Below are 24,136 nucleotides of genomic sequence, written 5' to 3'. Positions count from 1 at the left end.
AGCAGGTGAGCAGGTCAGCAGGTGATCATGTCAGCAGGTCAGCAGGTCAGCAGGTCAGCAGGTGAGCAGGTGAGCAGGTGAGTAGGTCAGCAGGTGAACAGGTCAGCAGGTGAACAGGTCAGCAGGTGAGCAGGTCAGCAGGTGATCATGTCAGCAGGTCAGCAGGTCAGCAGGTGATCATGTCAGCAGGTCAGCAGGTGAGCAGGTGAGCAGGTGAACAGGTGAGCAGGTCAGCAGGTGAGCAGGTGAACAGGTCAGCAGGTGAGCAGGTCAGCAGGTGAGCAGGTGAGCAGGTGATCAGGTCAGCAGGTGAGCAGGTCAGCAGGTCAGCAGGTGATCAGGTCAGCAGGATAACTAATTGATCGTGCTTTGTGACATCCTCCCGTTTCCTGGTTCTCACAGACATAGAAATATAATCTATAGAACGGGCCTCCCCATTCAAGTCAATAGGGTCAGAGGCTCCAAAACCCTTTCTATAGATTGTATTCTATGATTACAACCTCTATCATCAACATGTGAACACCACTGTTAGGGTTTGGCACTGCTGATGTCTTAGCTCTACCCACCAATCAGGAGCTCTGTCAGCTATGAAGTCATCAGCAGACATTTCAGTAAACGTGTTGAAGGTGGTATGATGACATTGATTGGAACAATATGTCGTCATTATCAACTACAACATTATAGGATTGTGAAATGTATACCTGGATGAGTAATAGGATGTGACTGATGATCCAGATTATTAAAACCAAACAGGGCTTTGGTTTGGTGTACTGAGAGCTGGGGCTCTGTAGTGGGTGATGGCGGATATACATGTGACCCTCTAGAGCCAAGATGGCACTTGTTTTCTGCAGTTTCCCCATCTCTCAGTTAGTTACTACACCCCTCTGTAAATCTGTGGCTGTGGAGACACAAAATGTCTTGAGGAAGGGAACACATATATGCTATGAACACTGAGTTATACTGTATGGGGTTGCCCGGGGTAAGTATTTAAAAGGATGAGGCCACGTTTGTCCAGAGGGCAGTGTAGGGACTGTAGTCTAGTATAGACCAGTGCTTCTCAAACCCGTGTAAATGAACAATGGGGTCATCCGACGAGGGTCTGGAAAATGGAGCAGCCATCACCGGTGAGTCCTCGACCCGCTCAAACTGCCAACGTTCTGATCCTAGTAGTTACAGAACAGGATGAGGCCCAGGGACAGGGTGTGATCCCAAGGTCATAGGATTTCAGGATCATTTGTCTGGGACAGCAAAAAAAAAAACTTCAAAAAAATCACGTCGTGTTTTCTTTCTTTTTAGCATTTACCCACCTTATTACAACCATTACAGCACCTATAGCTCTTGTCCAGGGCGTTACGTGTGTGCGGCTTGCTGATGGTGAGCCTTCTAGTTGCTTGGACGCTCTGGACCAGAGCTAACGACATCCAGTTTGTAGTAATTGATACAGTCACATATCGGGATATTATTTTGTTGTTGACAATATTGCAATATAATTCTTGTTGGCTGTACCAACATGTATCCTTCATAGCTTGTTCTCCATCTCCTGTTTAAAATAGGGAACAAATTCATTTTCAGCACCCCCCCATGACTGATCAAAACTTGTTTTCATATCGTATCGGCACCTAAGTATTGTGACAATATCGCCTTCCCGGCCTTACAGGTTAGGACCGAGTTTAATGACTAACCAGGTCTTCCATTGACGTCTCTCTGCAGTGTTTGAAAAATGACAGTTTAGAGCGTTGATAAGTCTTCCTTACGGAGAGACAAGAGTTGCTGCGGCACATCATCAGTAGTGACTTTATAAAACACTGTTGTGGCAAAATGTAATGGCACCTGGTGGGAGGGTTGGAGATCAGGGAAGGTTTATGAGAAGGGATTAGGAGAGGGTAGAAAAGGCTAATGACGTTCTAGGGGTGAGGGGTCAGGTTGCCCTAGCTGGCGTTGGTTGGCGGTGTCTACTTGATGTTCTTGAGCAAGGAGGTGCGAGCGTTCACCACGGCCTTGAAAGCATCCTCGCTGCCCGGGGCAACGCACTTATCCGGATGGAGCAGCACAGCCAGCTTCCTGTATGCCTTGTTAACCTCCTCCCTGGAAACACAAAACAGGAACCAACGTTAGACCAAGAGGAAGGCGCTGTTGAAGCCGCCGTGTGTGTGTGGGTGGAAGAAGTTGATTGTCAGGTGGACGGAGTAATGAGATTCTCCACTGTCTCCTAATCCCCTCACTAAATCCAAGCCCCCAATCCCCTCCACACACACACACACACACACACACACACACACACACACACACACACACACACACACACACACACACACACACACACACACACACACACACTTAGCTGCCTCATATCAGGGAAGATAGAAATTACCCGGAGAAGTTTTCTAGAGAGAGCGAGAGAGAGTAGGGAGAGAAAGAGAGTGAGAGAGAAACTATCTGTTGAGAAGCAACTGCATGCTAAGGTTAAGTTTAGGTTTAGAATAAGGGTTAGGGCTAGGGTAAGGGTTAAGTTTAGGTTTAGAATAAGGGTTAGGGCTAGGGTAAGGGTTAAGTTTAGGTTTAGAATAAGGGGTAGGGTAAGGGGTTTAGGTTTAGAATAAGGGTTAGGGCTAGGGTAAGTTTAGGTTTAGAATAAGGGTTAGGGCTAGGTAAGGGTTAAGTTTAGGTTTAGAATAAGGTTAGGGCTAGGTAAGGGTTAAGTTTAGGTTTAGAATAAGGGTTAGGGCTAGGTAAGGGTTAAGTTTAGGTTTAGAATAAGGGTTAGGCTAGGTAAGGGTTAAGTTTAGGTTTAGAATAAGGGTTAGGGCTAGGGTAAGGGTTAAGTTTAGGTTTAGAATAAGGATTAGGGCTAGGGTAAGGGTTAAGTTTAGGTTTAGAATAAGGGTTAGGGCTAGGGTAAGGGTTAAGTTTAGGTTTAGAATAAGGGTTAGGGCTAGGGTAAGGGTTAAGTTTAGGTTTAGAATAAGGGTTAGGGCTAGGGTAAGGGTTAAGTTTAGGTTTAGAATAAGGGTTAGGGCTAGGGTAAGGGTTAAGTTTAGGTTTAGAATAAGGGTTAGGGCTAGGGTAAGGGTTAAGTTTAGGTTTAGAATAAGGGTTAGGGCTAGGGTAAGGGTTAAGTTTTAGGATAAGGGTTACTAGATAGGTTAAATGTTACTGATAGTCAGTCCATCTGTAGATGCTCTACAGACTATTCAAATAAAGTGTTCTCTCTTCTTTTGCCAACATGAACCTGTCATGTCAATAAACAAACACATGTAATTGAATTGAGTACAGATCAGATTGAGCAGGATGAATTGACAGAGTAGAGGATAGGATAGCGTGACTGAGTGTGAGCTGTTGGAGTGGGACTGCATGATAACATGACAACAGGGTCTAATTGCAGTGATAGACAGGAAGGGGTTAAGAAGAGATGATCTGTCCTCCTGATCTTCTTACCCCCTGACAGAGGCCATGTTGTCATGACAACCTCTAGCCCCTAGACACTTATCTAAGAGTGATTGGACAAGTCATTGTGTCATTCTGGGTGATTGGACAGGTCATTGTGTCATTCTGGGTGATTGGACAGGTCATTTGGTCATTCTGTGTGATTGGACAGGTCATTGTGTCATTCTGGGTGATTGGACAGGTCATTGTGTCATTCTGGGTGATTGGACAGGTCATTGTGTCATTCTGGGTGATTGGACAGGTCATTTGGTCATTCTGGGTGATTGGACAGGTCATTGTGTCATTCTGGGTGATTGGACAGGTCATTGTGTCATTCGGAGTGAGTGGACAGGTCATTGTGTCATTCTGGGTGATTGGACAGGTGATAGAGGAATTCTAAATCCCTTTATGTTTTGTTGCCAAAACCAATTCAATTCACACTCATTTCTAATTCATAATAAGTTGTAAGTTTATCATTTGCATGAATTAGCAAGAGACCAGTCTTAAAAACAAGTTCAGCATTTATTATTGATGAGTACTGACCCAAAATACAAAGAACATTACATTTTAAAGAAAGTAAACATAAAATGACATCATCAGTTTCACACCCTCTCCCAGCCTTACAATGGTTTAGTATTCAGTCCTGGAGATAGTTTCACTCCCCTCATAAACTACATTCCAACCTGTCTAAAGGATATACTTCTCTCCACTAATGGAATCCAACCAAAACATTCTTATCTGTTTGAAAAACTATCTTATCCCTCTTTCCCAGGAGACACAGACAATTAATTCATTTCTGCTTACATTTTCAGTAACAGCTCAACTAAAAACCCATACTTTTCAAATCATAACATAATAGTATTAGAATAAATGGTTCTAATCATTAATGTATACATAATTGATCATCTAAACTATAATTTCCTCTAACAACAGGTCATTGTGTCATTCTGAGTGATTGGACAAGTCATTGGGTCATTCTGAGTGAGTGGACAGGTCATTGTGTCATTCTGAGTGATTGGACAAGTCATTGGGTCATTCTGAGTGATTGGACAAGTCATTGGGTCATTCTGAGTGAGTGGACAGGTCATTGTGTCATTCTGAGTGATTGGACAAGTCATTGGGTCATTCTGAGTGATTGGACAGGTCATTGTGTCATTCTGAGTGATTGGACAAGTCATTGGGTCATTCTGAGTGAGTGGACAGGTCATTGTGTCATTCTGAGTGATTGGACAAGTCATTGGGTCATTCTGAGTGAGTGGACAGGTCATTGTGTCATTCTGAGTGATTGGACAAGTCATTGGGTCATTCTGAGTGATTGGACAAGTCATTGGATCATTCTGAGTGATTGGACAAGTCATTGGGTCATTCTGAGTGATTGGACAAGTCATTGGGTCATTCTGAGTGATTGGACAAGTCATTGTGTCATTCTGAGTGATTGGACAAGTCATTGGGTCATTCTGAGTGAGTGGACAGGTCATTGTGTCATTCTGGGTGATTGGACAAGTCATTGGGTCATTCTGAGTGAGTGGACAGGTCATTGTGTCATTCTGAGTGAGTGGACAGGTCATTGTGTCATTCTGAGTGAGTGGACAGGTCATTGTGTCATTCTGAGTGAGTGGACAGGTCATTGTGTCATTCTGAGTGAGTGGACAGGTCATTGTGTCATTCTGAGTGATTGGACAGGTCATTGTGTCATTCTGAGTGAGTGGACAGGTCATTGTGTCATTCTGAGTGAGTGGACAGGTCATTGTGTCATTCTGAGTGATTGGACAAGTCATTGGGTCATTCTGAGTGAGTGGACAGGTCATTGTGTCATTCTGAGTGATTGGACAAGTCATTGGGTCATTCTGAGTGAGTGGACAGGTCATTGTGTCATTCTGAGTGATTGGACAAGTCATTGGGTCATTCTGAGTGATTGGACAAGTCATTGGGTCATTCTGAGTGATTGGACAAGTCATTGGGTCATTCTGAGTGATTGGACAAGTCATTGGGTCATTCTGAGTGATTGGACAAGTCATTGTGTCATTCTGAGTGATTGGACAAGTCATTGGGTCATTCTGAGTGAGTGGACAGGTCATTGTGTCATTCTGGGTGATTGGACAAGTCATTGGGTCATTCTGAGTGAGTGGACAGGTCATTGTGTCATTCTGAGTGATTGGACAAGTCATTGGGTCATTCTGAGTGAGTGGACAGGTCATTGTGTCATTCTGGGTGATTGGACAAGTCATTGTGTCATTCTGAGTGAGTGGACAGGTCATTGTGTCATTCTGGGTGATTGGACAAGTCATTGTGTCATTCGGAGTGAGTGGACAGGTCATTGTGTCATTCGGAGTGAGTGGCCAGGTCATTGTGTCATTCTGTGTGAGTGGACAGGTCATTGTGTCATTCTGTGTGAGTGGACAGGTCATTGGGTCATTCTGAGTGATTGGACAGGTCATTGGGTCATTCTGAGTGATTGGACAGGTCATTTGGTCATTCTGTGTGATTGGACAGGTCATTTGTTCATTCTGTGTGATTGGACAGGTCATTTGGTCATTCTGAGTGATTGGACAGGTCATTGCGGTAATACAACACAGTTGATCAGTTAATGTGGACCTATTCCAAGTGTCTAGGGTACAGGGGTCAAACTCATTCCAAGTGTCTAGTGCACAGGGGTCAAACTCATTGCAAGTGTCTAGTACACAGGGGTCAAACTCATTCCAAGTGTCTAGTGCACAGAGGTCAAACTCATTCCAAGTGTCTAGGGAACAGAGGTCAAACTCATTCCAAGTGTCTAGGGCACAGGGGTCAAACTCATTGCAAGTGTCTAGGGCACAGGGGTCAAACTCATTCCAAGTGTCTAGGGCACAGGGGTCAAACTCCTTCCATGAAGGGCTGAGTGTCTGCAGGTACTCACTCCTCCCTTGACTGATCAATTAATTCTCCTCACCTGGTTGTCTAGGTCTTAATTGGTTAGTTAGGAACTCCCCTCACCTGGTTGTCTGGGTCTTAATTGGTTAGTTAGGAACTCCCCTCACCTGGTTGTCTAGGTCTTAATTGGTTAGTTAGGAACTCCCCTCACCTGGTTGTCTAGGTCTTAATTGGTTAGTTAGGAACTCCCCTCACCTGGTTGTCTAGGTCTTAATTGGTTAGTTAGGAACTCCCCTCACCTGGTTGTCTAGGTCTTAATTGGTTAGTTAGGAGCTCCCCGCACCTGGTTGTCTAAAACCTTGGATCATTGTTACTCTAACTTCCGCGACGCATATAAGGCCCTGCCCCGCCCCCCTTTCGGAAAAGCTGACCACGACTCCATTTTGTTGATCCCTGCCTACAGGCAGAAACTAAAACAAGAGGCTCCCACGCTGAGGTCTGTCCAACGCTGGTCAGACCAAGCTGACTCCACACTCCAAGACTGCTTCCATCACGTGGACTGGGACATGTTTCATATTGCGTCAGATGGAAATATTGACGAATACGCTGATTCGGTGTGCGAGTTCATTAGAACGTGGTCAAGATGTCGCTCCCATAGCAACGATAAAAACATTCCCAAACCAGAAACCGTGGATTGATGGCAGCATTCGCGTGAAACTGAAAGCGCGAACCACTGCTTTTAATCAGGGCAAGGTGTCTGGTAATATGTCCGAATATAAACAATGCAGCTATTCCCTCCGCAAGGCTATTAAACAAGCTAAGTGTCAGTACAGAGACAAAGTGGAATCTCAATTCAATGGCTCAGACACAAGAGGCATGTGGCAGGGTCTACAGTCAATCACGGACTACAAGAAGAAACCCAGCCCAGTCACGGACCAGGATGTCTTGCTCCCAGGCAGACTAAATCACTTTTTTGCCCGCTTTGAGGACAATACAGTGCCACTGACACGGCCTGCAACGAAAACATGCGGTCTCTCCTTCACTGCAGCCGAGGTGAGTAAGACATTTAAACGTGTTAACCCTCGCAAGGCTGCAGGCCCAGACGGCATCCCCAGCCGCGCCCTCAGAGCATGCGCAGACCATCTGGCCGGTGTGTTTACGGACATATTCAATCAATCCCTGTACCAGTCTGCTGTTCCCACATGCTTCAAGAGGACCACCATTGTTCCTGTTCCCAAGAAAGCTAAGGTAACTGAGCTAAACGACTACCGCCCCGTAGCACTCACTTCCGTCATCATGAAGTGCTTTGAGAGACTAGTCAAGGACCATATCACCTCCACCCTACCTGACACCCTAGACCCACTCCAATTTGCTTACCGCCCAAATAGGTCCACAGACGATGCAATCTCAACCACACTGCACACTGCCCTAACCCACCTGGACAAGAGGAATATCTATGTGAGAATGCTGTTCATCGACTACAGCTCGGCATTCAATACCATAGTACCCTCCAAGCTCGCCATCAAGCTCGAGACCCTGGGTCTCGACCCCGCCCTGTGCAACTGGGTACTGACTTCCTGACGGGCCGCCCACAGGTGGTGAGGGTAGGCAACAACATCTCCTCCCCGCTGATCCTCAACACGGGGCCCCACAAGGGTGCGTTCTGAGCCCTCTCCTGTACTCCCTGTTCACCCACGACTGCGTGGCCACGCACGCTCCAACTCAATCATCAAGTTTGCGGACGACACAACAGTGGTAGGCTTGATTACCAACAACGACGAGACGGCCTACAGGGAGGAGGTGAGGGCTCCTCGGAGTGTGGTGTCAGGAAAATAACTCACACTCAACGTCAACAAAACTAAGGAGATGATTGTGGACTTCAGGAAACAGCAGAGGGAACACCCCTATCCACATCGATGGATCAGTAGTGGAGAGGGTAGCAAGTTTTAAGTTCCTCGGCATACACATCACAGACAAACTGAATTGGTCCACTCACACTGACAGCTCGTGAAGAAGGCGCAGCAGCGCCTCTTCAACCTCAGGAGGCTGAAGAAATTCGGCTTGTCACCAAAAGCACTCACAAACTTCTACAGATGCACAATCGAGAGCATCCTGGCGGGCTGTATCACCGCCTGGTACGGCAACTGCTCCGCCTCAACCGTAAGGCTCTCCAGAGGGTAGTGAGGTCTGCACAACGCATCACCGGGGCAAACTACCTGCCCTCCAGGACACCTACACCACCCGATGTTACAGGAAGGCCATAAAGATCATCAAGGACATCAACCACCCGAACCACTGCCTGTTCACCCCGCTATCATCCAGAAGGCGAGGTCAGTACAGGTGCATCAAAGCTGGGACCGAGAGACTGAAAAACAGCTTCTATCTCAAGGCCATCAGACTGTTAAACAGCAATCACTAACATTGAGTGGCTGTGCCAACACACTGTCATTGACACTGACCCAACTCCAGCCACTTTAATAATGGGAATTGATGGGAAATGATGTAAATATATCACTAGCCACTTTAAACAATGCTACCTTATATAATGTTACTTACCCTACATTACATCATATGCATATGTATATACTGTACTCTAGATCATCGACTGCATTCTTATGTCACTAGCCACTTTAACTATGCCACTTTGTTTACTTTGTCTACATACTCATCTCATATGTATATACTGTACTCGATACCATCTACTGTATGCTGCTCTGTACCATCACTCATTCATATATCCTTATGTACATATTCCTTATCCCCTTACACTGTGTATAAGACAGTAGTTTTGGAATTGTTAGTTAGATTACTTGTTGGTTATCACTGCATTGTCGGAACTAGAAGCACAAGCATTTCGCTACACTCGCATTAACATCTGCTAACCATGTGTATGTGACAAATAAAATTTGATTTGATTTGATTTGATTTCTAGGTCTTAATTGGTTAGTTAGGAACTCCCCTCACCTGGTTGTCTAGGTCTTAATTGGTTAGTTAGGAACTCCCCTCACCTGGTTGTCTAGGTCTTAATTGGTTAGTTAGGAACTCCCCTCACCTGGTTGTCTAGGTCTTAATTGGTTAGATAGGAAGTCCCCTCACCTGGTTGTCTAGGTCTTAATTGGTTAGTTAGGAACTCCCCTCACCTGGTTGTCTAGGTCTTAATTGGTTAGTTAGGAACTCCCCTCACCTGGTTGTCTGGGTCTTAATTGGTTAGTTAGGAACTCCCCTCACCTGGTTGTCTAGGTCTTAATTGGTTAGTTAGGAACTCCCCTCACCTGGTTGTCTGGGTCTTAATTGGTTAGTTAGGAACTCCCCTCACCTGGTTGTCTAGGTTTTAATTGGTTAGTTAGAAACCCCCCTCACCTGGTTGTCTGGGTCTTAATTGGTTAGTTAGAAACTCCCCTCACCTGGTCGTCTAGGTCTCAATTGGCCACACATTTAAAGGAAATAACCAAACCAGCAGAGACTCGGCCCTCCATGGAATGACGTAAGACACCCCTGGTGACCCCTGCTCTTACCGTGTGGCTCCAGGTTTTACCCCCAGCATATCCCAGGAGTCCTTGCTGTTGCGTATGCGTCGGATGGTGTCGGCCTGCTCCTTGGTGAAGCCGACAGTGACCTCCGCAACCGGGCGCTTCCCACCATTCTCACACATGTCCGTTATCGAGGAGAAAAACGCCTGGAGAACACACACACAAAGATCACTACAATCTATCATCTATCTATCTACAGTATCTGTATACAGTTGAAGTCGGAAGTTTACATACACTTGTTGGAGTCATTAAAACTCGTTTTTCACTTCACAAATTTCTTGATAACAAACTATAGTTTTGGCAAGTCAGTTAGGACATCTACTTTGTGCATGACAAGTCATTTTTCCAACAATTGTTTACAGACAGATTATTTCACTTATAATTCACTGTATCACAATTACAGTGGGTCAAAAGTTTACATACACTAAGTTGACTGTGCCTTTAAACAGCTTGGAAATTCCAGAAAATGATGTCATGGCTTTAGAAGCTTCTGATAAGCTAATTGACATCATTTGAGTGAATTGGAGGTGTACCTGTGGAAGTATTTCAAGGCCTACCTTCAAACTCAGTGCCTCTTTGCTTGACATCATGGGGAAATCAAAAGAAATCAGCCAAGACCTCAGAAACAGAATTGTAGACCTCCACAAGTCTGGTTCATCCTTGGGAGCAATTTCCAAATGCCTGAAGGTACCACGCTCATCTGTACAAACAATAGTACGCAAGTATAAACACCATGGGACCATGCAGTCGTCATACCGCTCAGAAAGGAGCGTGTTCTGTCTCCTAGAGATGAACGTACTGTGGTGCAAAAAGTGCAAATCAATTCCAGAACAACAGCGAAGGACCTAGTGAAGATGCTGGAGGAAACAGGTACAAAAGTATCTATATTCAGTTAAACAAGTCCTATATCGACAACCTGAAAGGCTGCTCAGCAAGGAAGAAGCCACTGCTCCAAAACCGCAATGAAAAAGCCAGACTATGGTTTGCAACTGCACATGGGGACAAAGATCGTACTTTTTGGAGAAATGTCCTCTGGTCTGATGAAACAAAAATAGAACTGTTTGGCCATAATGACCATCGTTATGTTTGGAGGAAACAGGGGGAAGGCTTGCAAGCCGAAGAACACCATCTCAACCGTAAAGCACGAGGGGGGCATCATGATGTTGTGGGGGTGCTTTGCTGCAGGAGGGACTGGTGCACATCACAAAATAGATGGCACCATCAGAAAGGAAAATTATGTGGATATATTGAAGCAACATCTCAAGACATCAGTTAAAGCTTGGTGGCAAATGGGTCTTCCAAATGGACAATGAGCCCAAGCATACTTCCAAAGTTGTGGCAAAATGGCTTAAGGACAACAAAGTCAAGGTATTGGAGTGGCCATCACAAAAGCCCTGACCTCAATCCTATAGACAATTTGTGGGCAGAACTTAAAAAGCGTGTGCGAGCAAGGAGGCCTACAAACCTGACTCTCTGTCAGGGGGAATGGGTCAAAATTCACCCAACTTATTGTGGGAAGCTTGTGGAAGGCTTCCCGAAACATTTGACCCAAGTTAAACCATTTAAAAGGCAATGCTACCAAATACTAATTGAGTGTATGTAAACTTCTGACCCACGGGTAATGTGATGAAAAAAAATAAAAGCTGAAATAAATAATTCTCTACTATTATTCTGACATTTCACATTCTTAAAATAAAGTGGTGCTCCTAACTGACCTAAAACAGGGAATTTGTACCAGGATTAAATGTTAGGAATTGTGAAAAACTGAGTTTAAATGTATTTAGCTAAGGTGTATGTAAACATCCGACTTCAACTGTATCAATCTACAGTATCTATAATCTATCATCTACCTACAGTATCTATCTATCATCTATCATCTACCTACAGTATATATCATCTACCTACAGTATCTATCATCTACCTACAGTATCTATCATCTATCATCTATCTACAGTATCTATCATCTATCATCTACCCACAGTATCTATCATCTATCATCTACCTACAGTATCTATCATCTACCCACAGTATCTATCATCTATCATCTACCTACAGTATCTATCATCTATCATCTACCTACAGTATCTATCATCTACCTACAGTATCTATCATCTATCATCTACCTACAGTATCTATCATCTACCCACAGTATCTATCATCTATCATCTACCTACAGTATCTATCATCTACCTACAGTATCTATCATCTATCATCTACCTGCAGTATCTATCATCTATCATCTACCTACAGTATCTATCATCTACCTACAGTATCTATCATCTACCTACAGTATCTATCATCTATCATCTACCTACAGTATCTATCATCTACCTACATCTATCATCTACCTACAGTATCTATCATCTATCATCTACCTACAGTATCTATCATCTACCTACAGTATCTATCATCTACCTACAGTATCTATCATCTATCATCTACCTACAGTATCTATCATCTACCTACAGTATCTATCATCTATCATCTACCTACAGTATCTATCATCTACCTACAGTATCTATCATCTACCTACAGTATCTATCATCTATCATCTACCTACAGTATCTATCATCTATCATCTACCTACAGTATCTATCATCTATCATCTACCTACAGTATCTATCATCTACCTACAGTAGTCATCTATCATCTACCTACAGTATCTATCATCTATCATCTACCTACAGTATCTATCATCTACCACAGTATCTATCATCTACAGTATCTATCATCTACAGTATCTATCATCTATCATCTACAGTACAGTATCTATCATCTACATCTATCATATCATCTACCTACAGTATCTATCATCTATCATCTACCTACAGTATCTATCATCTATCATCTACCTACAGTATCTATCATCTATCATCTACCTACAGTATCTATCATCTACCTACAGTATCTATCATCTATCATCTACCTACAGTATCTATCATCTATCATCTACCTACAGTATCTATCATCTATCATCTACAGTATCTATCATCTATCATCTACCTACAGTATCTATCATCTATCATCTACCTACAGTATCTATCATCTACCTACAGTATCTATCATCTACCTACAGTATCTATCATCTATCATCTACCTACAGTATCTATCATCTATCATCTACCTACAGTATCTATCATCTACCTACAGTATCTATCATCTATCATCTACCTACAGTATCTATCATCTACCTACAGTATCTATCATCTATCATCTACCTACAGTATCTATCATCTACCTACAGTATCTATCATCTATCATCTACCTACAGTATCTATCATCTACCTACAGTATCTATCATCTACCTACAGTATCTATCATCTATCATCTACCTACAGTATCTATCATCTATCTACAGTATCTATCATCTATCATCTACCTACAGTATCTATCATCTACCCACAGTATCTATCATCTACCTACAGTATCTATCATCTACCTACAGTATCTATCATCTCTATCATCTACCTACAGTATCTATCATCTACCTACAGTATCTATCATCTACCTACAGTATCTATCATCTACCTACCTACAGTATCTATCATCTATCATCTACCTACAGTATCTATCATCTATCAGTATCTACATCTATCATCTACCACAGTATCTATCATCTATCATCTACCTACAGTATCTATCATCTATCATCTACCTACAGTATCTATCATCTACCTACAGTATCTATCTATCATCTACCCACAGTATCTATCATCTACCTACAGTATCTATCATCTATCATCTACCTACAGTATCTATCATCTATCATCTACCTACAGTATCTATCATCTATCATCTACCTACAGTATCTATCATCTATCATCTACCTACAGTATCTATCATCTACCTACAGTATCTATCATCTACCTACAGTATCTATCATCTACCTACAGTATCTATATCTATCATCTACCTACAGTATCTATCATCTATCATCTACCAACAGTATCTATCATCTACCTACAGTATCTATCATCTACCTACAGTATCTATCATCTATCATCTACCTACAGTATCTATCATCTATCATCTACCTACAGTATCTATCATATATCATCTACCTACAGTATCTATCATCTATCATCTACCTACAGTATCTATCATCTACCTACAGTATCTATCTATCATCTACCTACAGTATCTATCATCTACCTACAGTATCTATCATCTATCATCTACCAACAGTATCTATCATCTATCTACAGTATCTATCATCTACCTACAGTATCTATCATCTATCATCTACCTACAGTATCTATCATCTACCTACAGTATCTATCATCTATCATCTACCTACAGTATCTATCATCTACCTACAGTATATATCATCTACCTACAGTATCTATCATCTACCATCTATCATATCTATCATCTACCTACAGTATCTATCATCTACCTACAGTATCTATCATCTATACAGTATCTATCATCTACCTACAGTATCTATCATCATCAGTATCTATCATCTACCTACAGTATCTATCATCATCTATCATCTACAGTATCTATCATCTATCATCTACCTACAGTATCTATCATCTATCATCTACCTACAGTATCTATCATCTACCTACAGTATCTATCATCTATCATCTACAGTATCTATCATCTACCTACAGTATCTATCATCTATCATCTACCTACAGTATCTATCATCTATCATCTACCTACAGTATCTATCATCTATCATCTACCTACAGTATCTATCATCTACCTACAGTATCTATCATCTATCATCTACCTACAGTATCTATCATCTACCTACAGTATCTATCATCTATCATCTACATACAGTATCTATCATCTACCTACAGTATCTATCATCTATCATCTACCTACAGTATCTATCATCTATCATCTACCTACAGTATCTATCATCTACCTACAGTATCTATCATCTACCTACAGTATCTATCATCTACCTACAGTATCTATCATCTATCATCTACCTACAGTATCTATCATCTACCTACAGTATCTATCATCTATCATCTACCTACAGTATCTATCATCTACCTACAGTATCTATCATCTACCTACAGTATCTATCATCTACAGTATCTATCATCTACCTACAGTATCTATCATCTATCATCTACCTACAGTATCTATCATCTATCATCTACCTACAGTATCTATCATCTATCATCTACCCACAGTATCTATCATCTACCTACAGTATCTATCATCTACCTACAGTATCTATCATCTACCTACAGTATCTATCATCTATCATCAGTATCATCATCTACCTACAGTATCTATCATCTATCATCTACCTACAGTATCTATCATCTATCATCTACCTACAGTATCTATCATCTATCATCTATCATCTACCTACAGTATCTATCATCTATCATCTACCAGTATCAGTATCTATCATCTACCTACAGTATCTATCATCTATCATCTACCTACAGTATCTATCATCTATCATCTACCTACAGTATCTATCATCTACCTACAGTATCTACAGTATCTATCATCTACCTACAGTATCTATCATCTACCTACAGTATCTATCATCTATCATCTACAGTATCTATCATCTATCATCTACCTACAGTATCTATCATCTATCATCTACCTACAGTATCTATCATCTACCTACAGTATCTATCATCTATCATCTACATCTACAGTATCTATCATCTATCATCTACCTACAGTATCTATCATCTCTATCATCTACATCTACAGTATCTATCATCTATCATCTACCTACAGTATATCTATCATCTATCATCTATCATCTACCTACAGTATCTATCATCTACCTACAGTATCTATCTATCATCTACCTACAGTATCTATCATCTACCTACAGTATCTATCATCTATCATCTACCTACAGTATCTATCATCTATCATCTATCTATCATCTACCTACAGTATCTATCATCTATCATCTACCTACAGTATCTATCATCATCTATCATCTACCTATCAGTATCTATCATCTACCTACAGTATCTATCATCTACCTACAGTATCTATCATCTATCATCTACCTACAGTATCTATCATCTATCATCTATCATCTACTACAGTATCTATCATCTATCATCTACCTACAGTATCTATCATCTATCATCTACCTACAGTATCTATCATCTACCTACAGTATCTATCATCTATCTACCTACAGTATCTATCATCTATCATCTACCAACAGTATCTATCATCTATCATCTACCTACAGTATCTATCATCTACCTACAGTATCTATCATCTACCTACAGTATCTATCATCTATCAACAGTAACTATCATCTACCTACAGTATCTATCATCTACCTACAGTATCTATCATCTATCAACAGTATCTATCATCTATCATCTACCTACAGTATCTATCATCTATCATCTACCTACAGTATCTATCATCTACCTACAGTATCTATCATCTATCATCTATCATCTACACAGTATCTATCATCTATCATCTACCTACAGTATCTATCATCTATCATCTACCTACAGTATCTATCATCTATCATCTACCTACAGTATCTATCATCTATCTACCTACAGTATCTATCATCTACCTACAGTATCTATCATCTATCATCTACCTACAGTATCTATCATCTATCATCTACCTACAGTATCTATCATCTATCATCTACCTACAGTATCTATCATCTATCATCTACCTACAGTATCTATCATCTACCTACAGTATCTATCATCTATCATCTACCTACAGTATCTATCATCTACCTACAGTATCTATCATCTACCTACAGTATCTATCATCTATCATCTATCTATCATCTATCATCTACCTACAGTATCTATCATCTACCTACAGTATCTATCATCTACCTACAGTATCTATCATCTATCTACAGTATCTATCATCTATCATCTACCTACAGTATCTATCATCTACCTACAGTATCTATCATCTATCATCTACCTACAGTATCTATCATCTATCAGTATATCATCTATCTATCTATCATCTATCATCTACCTACAGTATCTATCATCTATCATCTACCTACAGTATCTATCATCTATCATCTACCTACAGTATCTATCATCTATCATCTACCTACAGTATCTATCATCTACCTACAGTATCTATCATCTACCTACAGTATCTATCATCTATCTACCCACAGTATCTATCAGTATCTATCATCTACCTACAGTATCTATCATCTACCTACAGTATCTATCATCTATCATCTACAGTCATCTATCATCTATCTATCATCTACCTACACAGTATCTATCATCTCAGTATCTATCATCTATCATCTACCTACAGTATCTATCATCTACCTACAGTATCTATCATCTATCATCTACCTACAGTATCTATCATCTATCATCTACCTACAGTATCTATCATCTACCTACAGTATCTATCATCTACCTACAGTATCTATCATCTATCATCTACCTACAGTATCTATCATCTATCATCTACCTACAGTATCTATCATCTATCATCTACAGTATCTATCATCTACCTACAGTATCTATCATCTACCTACAGTATCTATCATCTACCTACAGTATCTATCATCTACCTACAGTATCTATCATCTATCAACAGTATCTATCATCTACCTACAGTATCTATCATCTACCTACAGTATCTATCATCTACCTACAGTATCTATCATCTATCATCTACCTACAGTATCTATCATCTACCTACAGTATCTATCATCTATCATCTACCTACAGTATCTATCATCTACCTACAGTATCTATCATCTACCTACAGTATCTATCATCTACCTACAGTATCTATCATCTATCATCTACCTACAGTATCTATCATCTACCTACAGTATCTATCATCTACCTACAGTATCTATCATCTACCTACAGTCATCTATCATCTACCTACACAGTATCTATCATCTACCTACAGTATCTATCATCTACCTACAGTATCTATCATCTATCATCTACCTACAGTATCTATCATCTATCATCTACAGTATCTATCATCTACCTACAGTATCTATCATCTACCTACAGTATCTATCATCTACCTACAGTATCTATCATCTATCATCTACCTACAGTATCTATCATCTATCATCTACCTACAGTATCTATCATCTATCATCTACCTACAGTATCTATCATCTATCATCTACCTACAGTATCTATCATCTATCATCTACCTACAGTATCTATCATCTATCATCTATCATCCTACAGTATCTATCATCTATCATCTACCTACAGTATCTATATCTATCATCTACCTACAGTATCTATCATCTATCATCTACCTACAGTATCTATCATCTACCTACAGTATCTATCATCTATCATCTACCTACAGTATCTATCATCTACCTACAGTATCTATCATCTATCATCTACCTACAGTATCTATCATCTATCATCTACCTACAGTATCTATCATCTATCTACAGTATCTATCATCTATCATCTACCTACAGTATCTATCATCTACCTACAGTATCTATCATCTACCTACAGTATCTATCATCTATCATCTACCTACAGTATCTATCATCTATCATCTACCCACAGTATCTATCATCTCATCTACAGTATCAGTATCTATCATCTACCTACAGTATCATCATCTATCATCTACCTACAGTATCTATCATCTATCATCTATACAGTATCTATCATCTACCTACAGTATCTATCATCTACCTACAGTATCTACAGTATCTATCATCTATCATCTACCTACAGTATCTATCATCTATCATCTACCTACAGTATCTATCATCTATCATCTACCTACAGTATCTATCATCTATCATCTACCTACAGTATCTATCATCTACCTACAGTATCTATCATCTATCATCTACCTACAGTATCTATCATCTATCATCTACCTACAGTATCTATCATCTATCATCTACCTACAGTATCTATCATCTATCATCTACCTACAGTATCTATCATCTACCTACAGTATCTATCATCTATCATCTACCTACAGTATCTATCATCTATCATCTACGTACAGTATCTATCATCTACCTACAGTATCTATCATCTATCATCTACCTACAGTATCTATCATCTACCTACAGTATCTATCATCTATCATCTACCACAGTATCTATCATCTACCTACAGTATCTATCATCTACCTACAGTATCTATCATCTATCATCTACCTACAGTATCTATCATCTATCATCTACCTACAGTATCTATCATCTACCTACAGTATCTATCATCTACCTACAGTATCTATCATCTACCTACAGTATCTATCATCTATCATCTACCTACAGTATCTATCATCTATCATCTACCTACAGTATCTATCATCTATCATCTACCTACAGTATCTATCATCTATCATCTACCTACAGTATCTATCATCTACCTACAGTATCTATCATCTATCATCTACAGTATCTAGTATCTATCATCTACCTACAGTATCTATCATCTATCATCTACCTACAGTATCTATCATCTATCATCTACCTACAGTATCTATCATCTACCTACAGTATCTATCATCTATCATCTACCTACAGTATCTATCATCTACCTACAGTATCTATCATCTATACCTACAGTATCTATCATCTATCATCTACAGTATCTATCATCTACCTACAGTATCTATCATCTATCATCTACCTACAGTATCTATCATCTATCTACCTACAGTATCTATCATCTACCTACAGTATCTATCATCTACCTACAGTATCTATCATCTATCATCTACCTACAGTATCTATCATCTACCTACAGTATCTATCATCTATCATCTATCATCTACCTACAGTATCTATCATCTACCTACAGTATCTATCATCTATCATCTACCTACAGTATCTATCATCTATCATCTATCTATCAGTATCTACATCTATCATCTACCTACAGTATCATATCATCTATCATCTACCTACAGTATCTATCATCTATCATCTACCTACAGTATCTATCATCTATCATCTACCTACAGTATCTATCATCTATCATCTACCTACAGTATCTATCATCTATCATCTACCTACAGTATATCTATCATCTACCTACAGTATCTATCATCATCTACCTACAGTATCTATCATCTACCTACAGTATCTATCATCTATCATCTACCTACAGTATCTATCATCTATCATCTACCTACAGTATCTATCATCTACCTACAGTATCTATCATCTATCATCTACCTACAGTATCTATCATCTATCATATCTATCATCTACCTACAGTATCTATCATCTATCATCTACCTACAGTATCTATCATCTACCTACAGTATCTATCATCTATCATCTACCTACAGTATCTATCATCTACCTACAGTATCTATCATCTACCTACAGTATCTATCATCTACCTACAGTATCTATCATCTATCATCTACCTACAGTATCTATCATCTATCATCTACCTACAGTATCTATCATCTATCATCTACCTACAGTATCTATCATCTATCATCTACCTACAGTATCTATCATCTATCATCTACCTACAGTATCTATCATCTATCCTACAGTATCTATCATCTACCTACAGTATCTATCATCTACCTACAGTATCTATCATCTACAGTATCTATCAGTATCTATCATCTACCTACAGTATCTATCATCTATCATCTACCTACAGTATCTATCATCTACCTACAGTATCTATCATCTATCATCTATCACCTATCTATCATCTACCTACAGTATCTATCATCTACCTACAGTATCTATCATCTACCTACAGTATCTATCATCTATCATCTACCTACAGTATCTATCATCTACATCATCTACCTACAGTATCTATCTATCATCTATCATCTACCTACAGTATCTATCATCTACCTACAGTATCTATCATCTACCTACAGTATCTATCATCTATCATCTACCTACAGTATCTATCATCTATCATCTACCTACAGTATCTATCATCTATCATCTACCTACAGTATCTATCATCTATCATCTACCTACAGTATCTATCATCTATCAGTATCTATCATCTACCTACAGTATCTATCATCTACCTACAGTTTCTATCATCTATCATCTACCTACAGTATCTATCATCTACCTACAGTATCTATCATTATCAACAGTAACTATCATCTACCTACAGTATCTATCATCTATCATCTACCTACAGTATATATCATCTATCATCTACCTACAGTATCTATCATCTATCATCTACCCACAGTATCTATCATCTACCTACAGTATCTATCTCTATCATCTATACAGTATCTATCATCTACCTACAGTATCTATCATCTATCATCTACCTACAGTATCTATCATCTATCATCTACCTACAGTATCTATCATCTATCATCTACCTACAGTATCTATCATCTACATCTACCTACAGTATCTATCATCTCAGTATCTATCATCTACCTACAGTATCTATCATCTACATCTACAGTATCTACAGTATCTATCATCTACCTACAGTATCTATCATCTACCTACAGTATCTATATCTATCATCTACCTACAGTATCTATCATCTATCATCTACCTACAGTATCTATCATCTATCATCTACAGTATCAGTATCTATCATCTACCTACAGTATCTATCATCTATCATCTACCTACAGTATCTATCATCTACCTACAGTATCTATCATCTATCATCTACCTACAGTATCTATCATCTACCTACAGTATCTATCATCTATCATCTACCTACAGTATCTATCATCTATCATCTACCTACAGTATCTATCATCTATCATCTACCTACAGTATCTATCATCTACCTACAGTATCTATCATCTATCATCTACCTACAGTATCTATCATCTACCTACAGTATCTATCATCTATCATCTACCTACAGTATCTATCATCTATCATCTACCTACAGTATCTATCATCTATCATCTACCTACAGTATCTATCATCTATCCTACAGTATCTATCATCTATCATCTATACAGTATCTATCATCTACCTACAGTATCTATCATCTACCTACAGTATCTATCATCTACCTACAGTATCTATCATCTATCTATCTACAGTATCTATCATCTACAGTATCTACAGTATCTATCATCTATCATCTACCTACAGTATCTATCATCATCTACCTACAGTATCTATCATCTACCTACATCTATCATCTATCATCTACCTACAGTATCTATCATCTACCTACAGTATCTATCATCTATCTACCAACAGTATCTATCATCTATCATCTACCTACAGTATCTATCATCTACCTACAGTATCTATCATCTATCATCTACCTACAGTATCTATCATCTACCTACAGTATCTATCATCTATCATCTACCTACAGTATCTATCATCTACATCTCAGTATCATCATCTATCATCTACCTACTATCTATCATCTACCTACAGTATCTATCATCTATCATCTACCTACAGTATCTATCATCTCTACAGTATCTATCATCTATCCTACAGTATCTATCATCTACCTACAGTATCTATCATCTATCTACCTACAGTATCTATCATCTATCATCTACAGTATCTATCATCTCAGTATCTATCATCTACCTACAGTATCTATCATCTATCATCTACCTACAGTATCTATCATCTACCTACAGTATCTATCATCTACCTACAGTATCTATCATCTACCTACAGTATCTATCATCTACCTACAGTATCTATCATCTATCATCTACCTACAGTATCTATCATCTATCATCTACCTACAGTATCTATCATCTACCTACAGTATCTATCATCTACCTACAGTATCTATCATCTACCTACAGTATCTATCATCTATCATCTACCTACAGTATCTATCATCTACCTATCAGTACCTACAGTATCTATCATCTATCATCTACCTACAGTATCTATCATCTATCATCTACCTACAGTATCTATCATCTATCATCTACCTACAGTATCTATCATCTATCCTACAGTATCTATCATCTACCTACAGTATCTATCATCTACCTACAGTATCTATCATCTATCATCTACAGTATCTATCTATCATCTACCTACAGTATCTATCATCTATCATCTACCTACAGTATCTATCATCTACCTACAGTATCTATCATATCTACCTACAGTATCTATCATCTATCATCTACCTACAGTATATATCATCTATCATCTACCTATCAGTCATCTATCATCTACCTACAGTATCTATCATCTACCTACAGTATCTATCATCTATACAGTATCTATCATCTACCTACAGTATCTATCATCTACCTACAGTATCTATCATCTACCTACAGTATCTATCATCTATCATCTACCTACATCTATCATCTACCTACAGTATCTATCATCTATCATCTACCTACAGTCATCTATCATCTACCTACAGTATCTATCATCTATCATCTACAGTATCTATCTATCATCTACCTACATCTATATCTATCATCTATCATCTCATCTATCATCTACCTACAGTATCTATCATCTACCTACATCTATCATCTACCTACAGTATCTATCATCTACCTACAGTATCTATCATCTACCTACAGTATCTATCATCTATCATCTACCTACAGTATCTATCATCTATCATCTACCTACAGTATCTATCATCTACCTACAGTATCTATCATCTATCTACAGTATCTATCATCTATCATCTACCTACAGTATCTATCATCTATCATCTACCTACAGTATCTATCATCTACCTACAGTATCTATCATCTATCATCTACCTACAGTATCTATCATCTACCTACAGTATCTATCATCTACCTACAGTATCTATCATCTATCATCTACCTACAGTATCTATCATCTATCATCTACCTACAGTATCTATCATCTATCATCTACCTACAGTATCTATCATATCTACCTACAGTATCTATCATCTATCATCTACAGTATCTATCATCTATCATCTACCTACAGTATCTATCATCTACCTACAGTATCTATCATCATCATCTATACAGTATCTATCATCTATCTATCATCTATCTACAGTCATCTATCATCTACCTACAGTATCTATCATCTACAGTATCTATCATCTACCTACAGTATCTATCATCTATCATCTACCTACAGTATCTATCATCTATCATCTATCTATACAGTAACAGTATCTATCATCTACCTATCAGTATCTATACAGTATCTATCTACCTACAGTATCTATCATCTATCATCTACCTACAGTATCTATCATCTATCATCTACCTACAGTATCTATCATCTACATCTACAGTATCTACATCTAGTATCTATCATCTACCTACCACAGTATCTATCATCTATCATCTACCTACAGTATCTATCATCTACCTACAGTATCTATCATCTATCATCTACCTACAGTATCTATCATCTATCATCT

General features: G+C 39.1%; 1 protein-coding gene across 1 annotated transcript in view; it reads right to left on the bottom strand.

The window, feature by feature from the left end:
• Positions 1-1,594: 1,594 nt before the first annotated feature.
• Positions 1,595-24,136, bottom strand: part of LOC115119582 (dnaJ homolog subfamily C member 27-like) — an 84,965-nt gene continuing 62,423 nt past the window's right edge. The window contains exons 6-7 of the mRNA XM_065025085.1: positions 9,789-9,949; positions 1,595-2,085 (exon numbers count right to left, since the gene is read on the bottom strand). Of these exons, the coding sequence (XP_064881157.1) occupies positions 1,953-2,085; positions 9,789-9,949 (294 nt within the window). The 3' untranslated portion in view covers positions 1,595-1,952. The remainder of the gene's footprint in view (positions 2,086-9,788; positions 9,950-24,136) is intronic.

The sequence above is a fragment of the Oncorhynchus nerka genome, linkage group LG12 (assembly GCF_034236695.1).
Source record: "Oncorhynchus nerka isolate Pitt River linkage group LG12, Oner_Uvic_2.0, whole genome shotgun sequence".
In the NCBI taxonomy this organism is placed as follows: domain Eukaryota; kingdom Metazoa; phylum Chordata; class Actinopteri; order Salmoniformes; family Salmonidae; genus Oncorhynchus; species Oncorhynchus nerka.
This window is presented reverse-complemented; position numbering and strand designations above follow the sequence as displayed.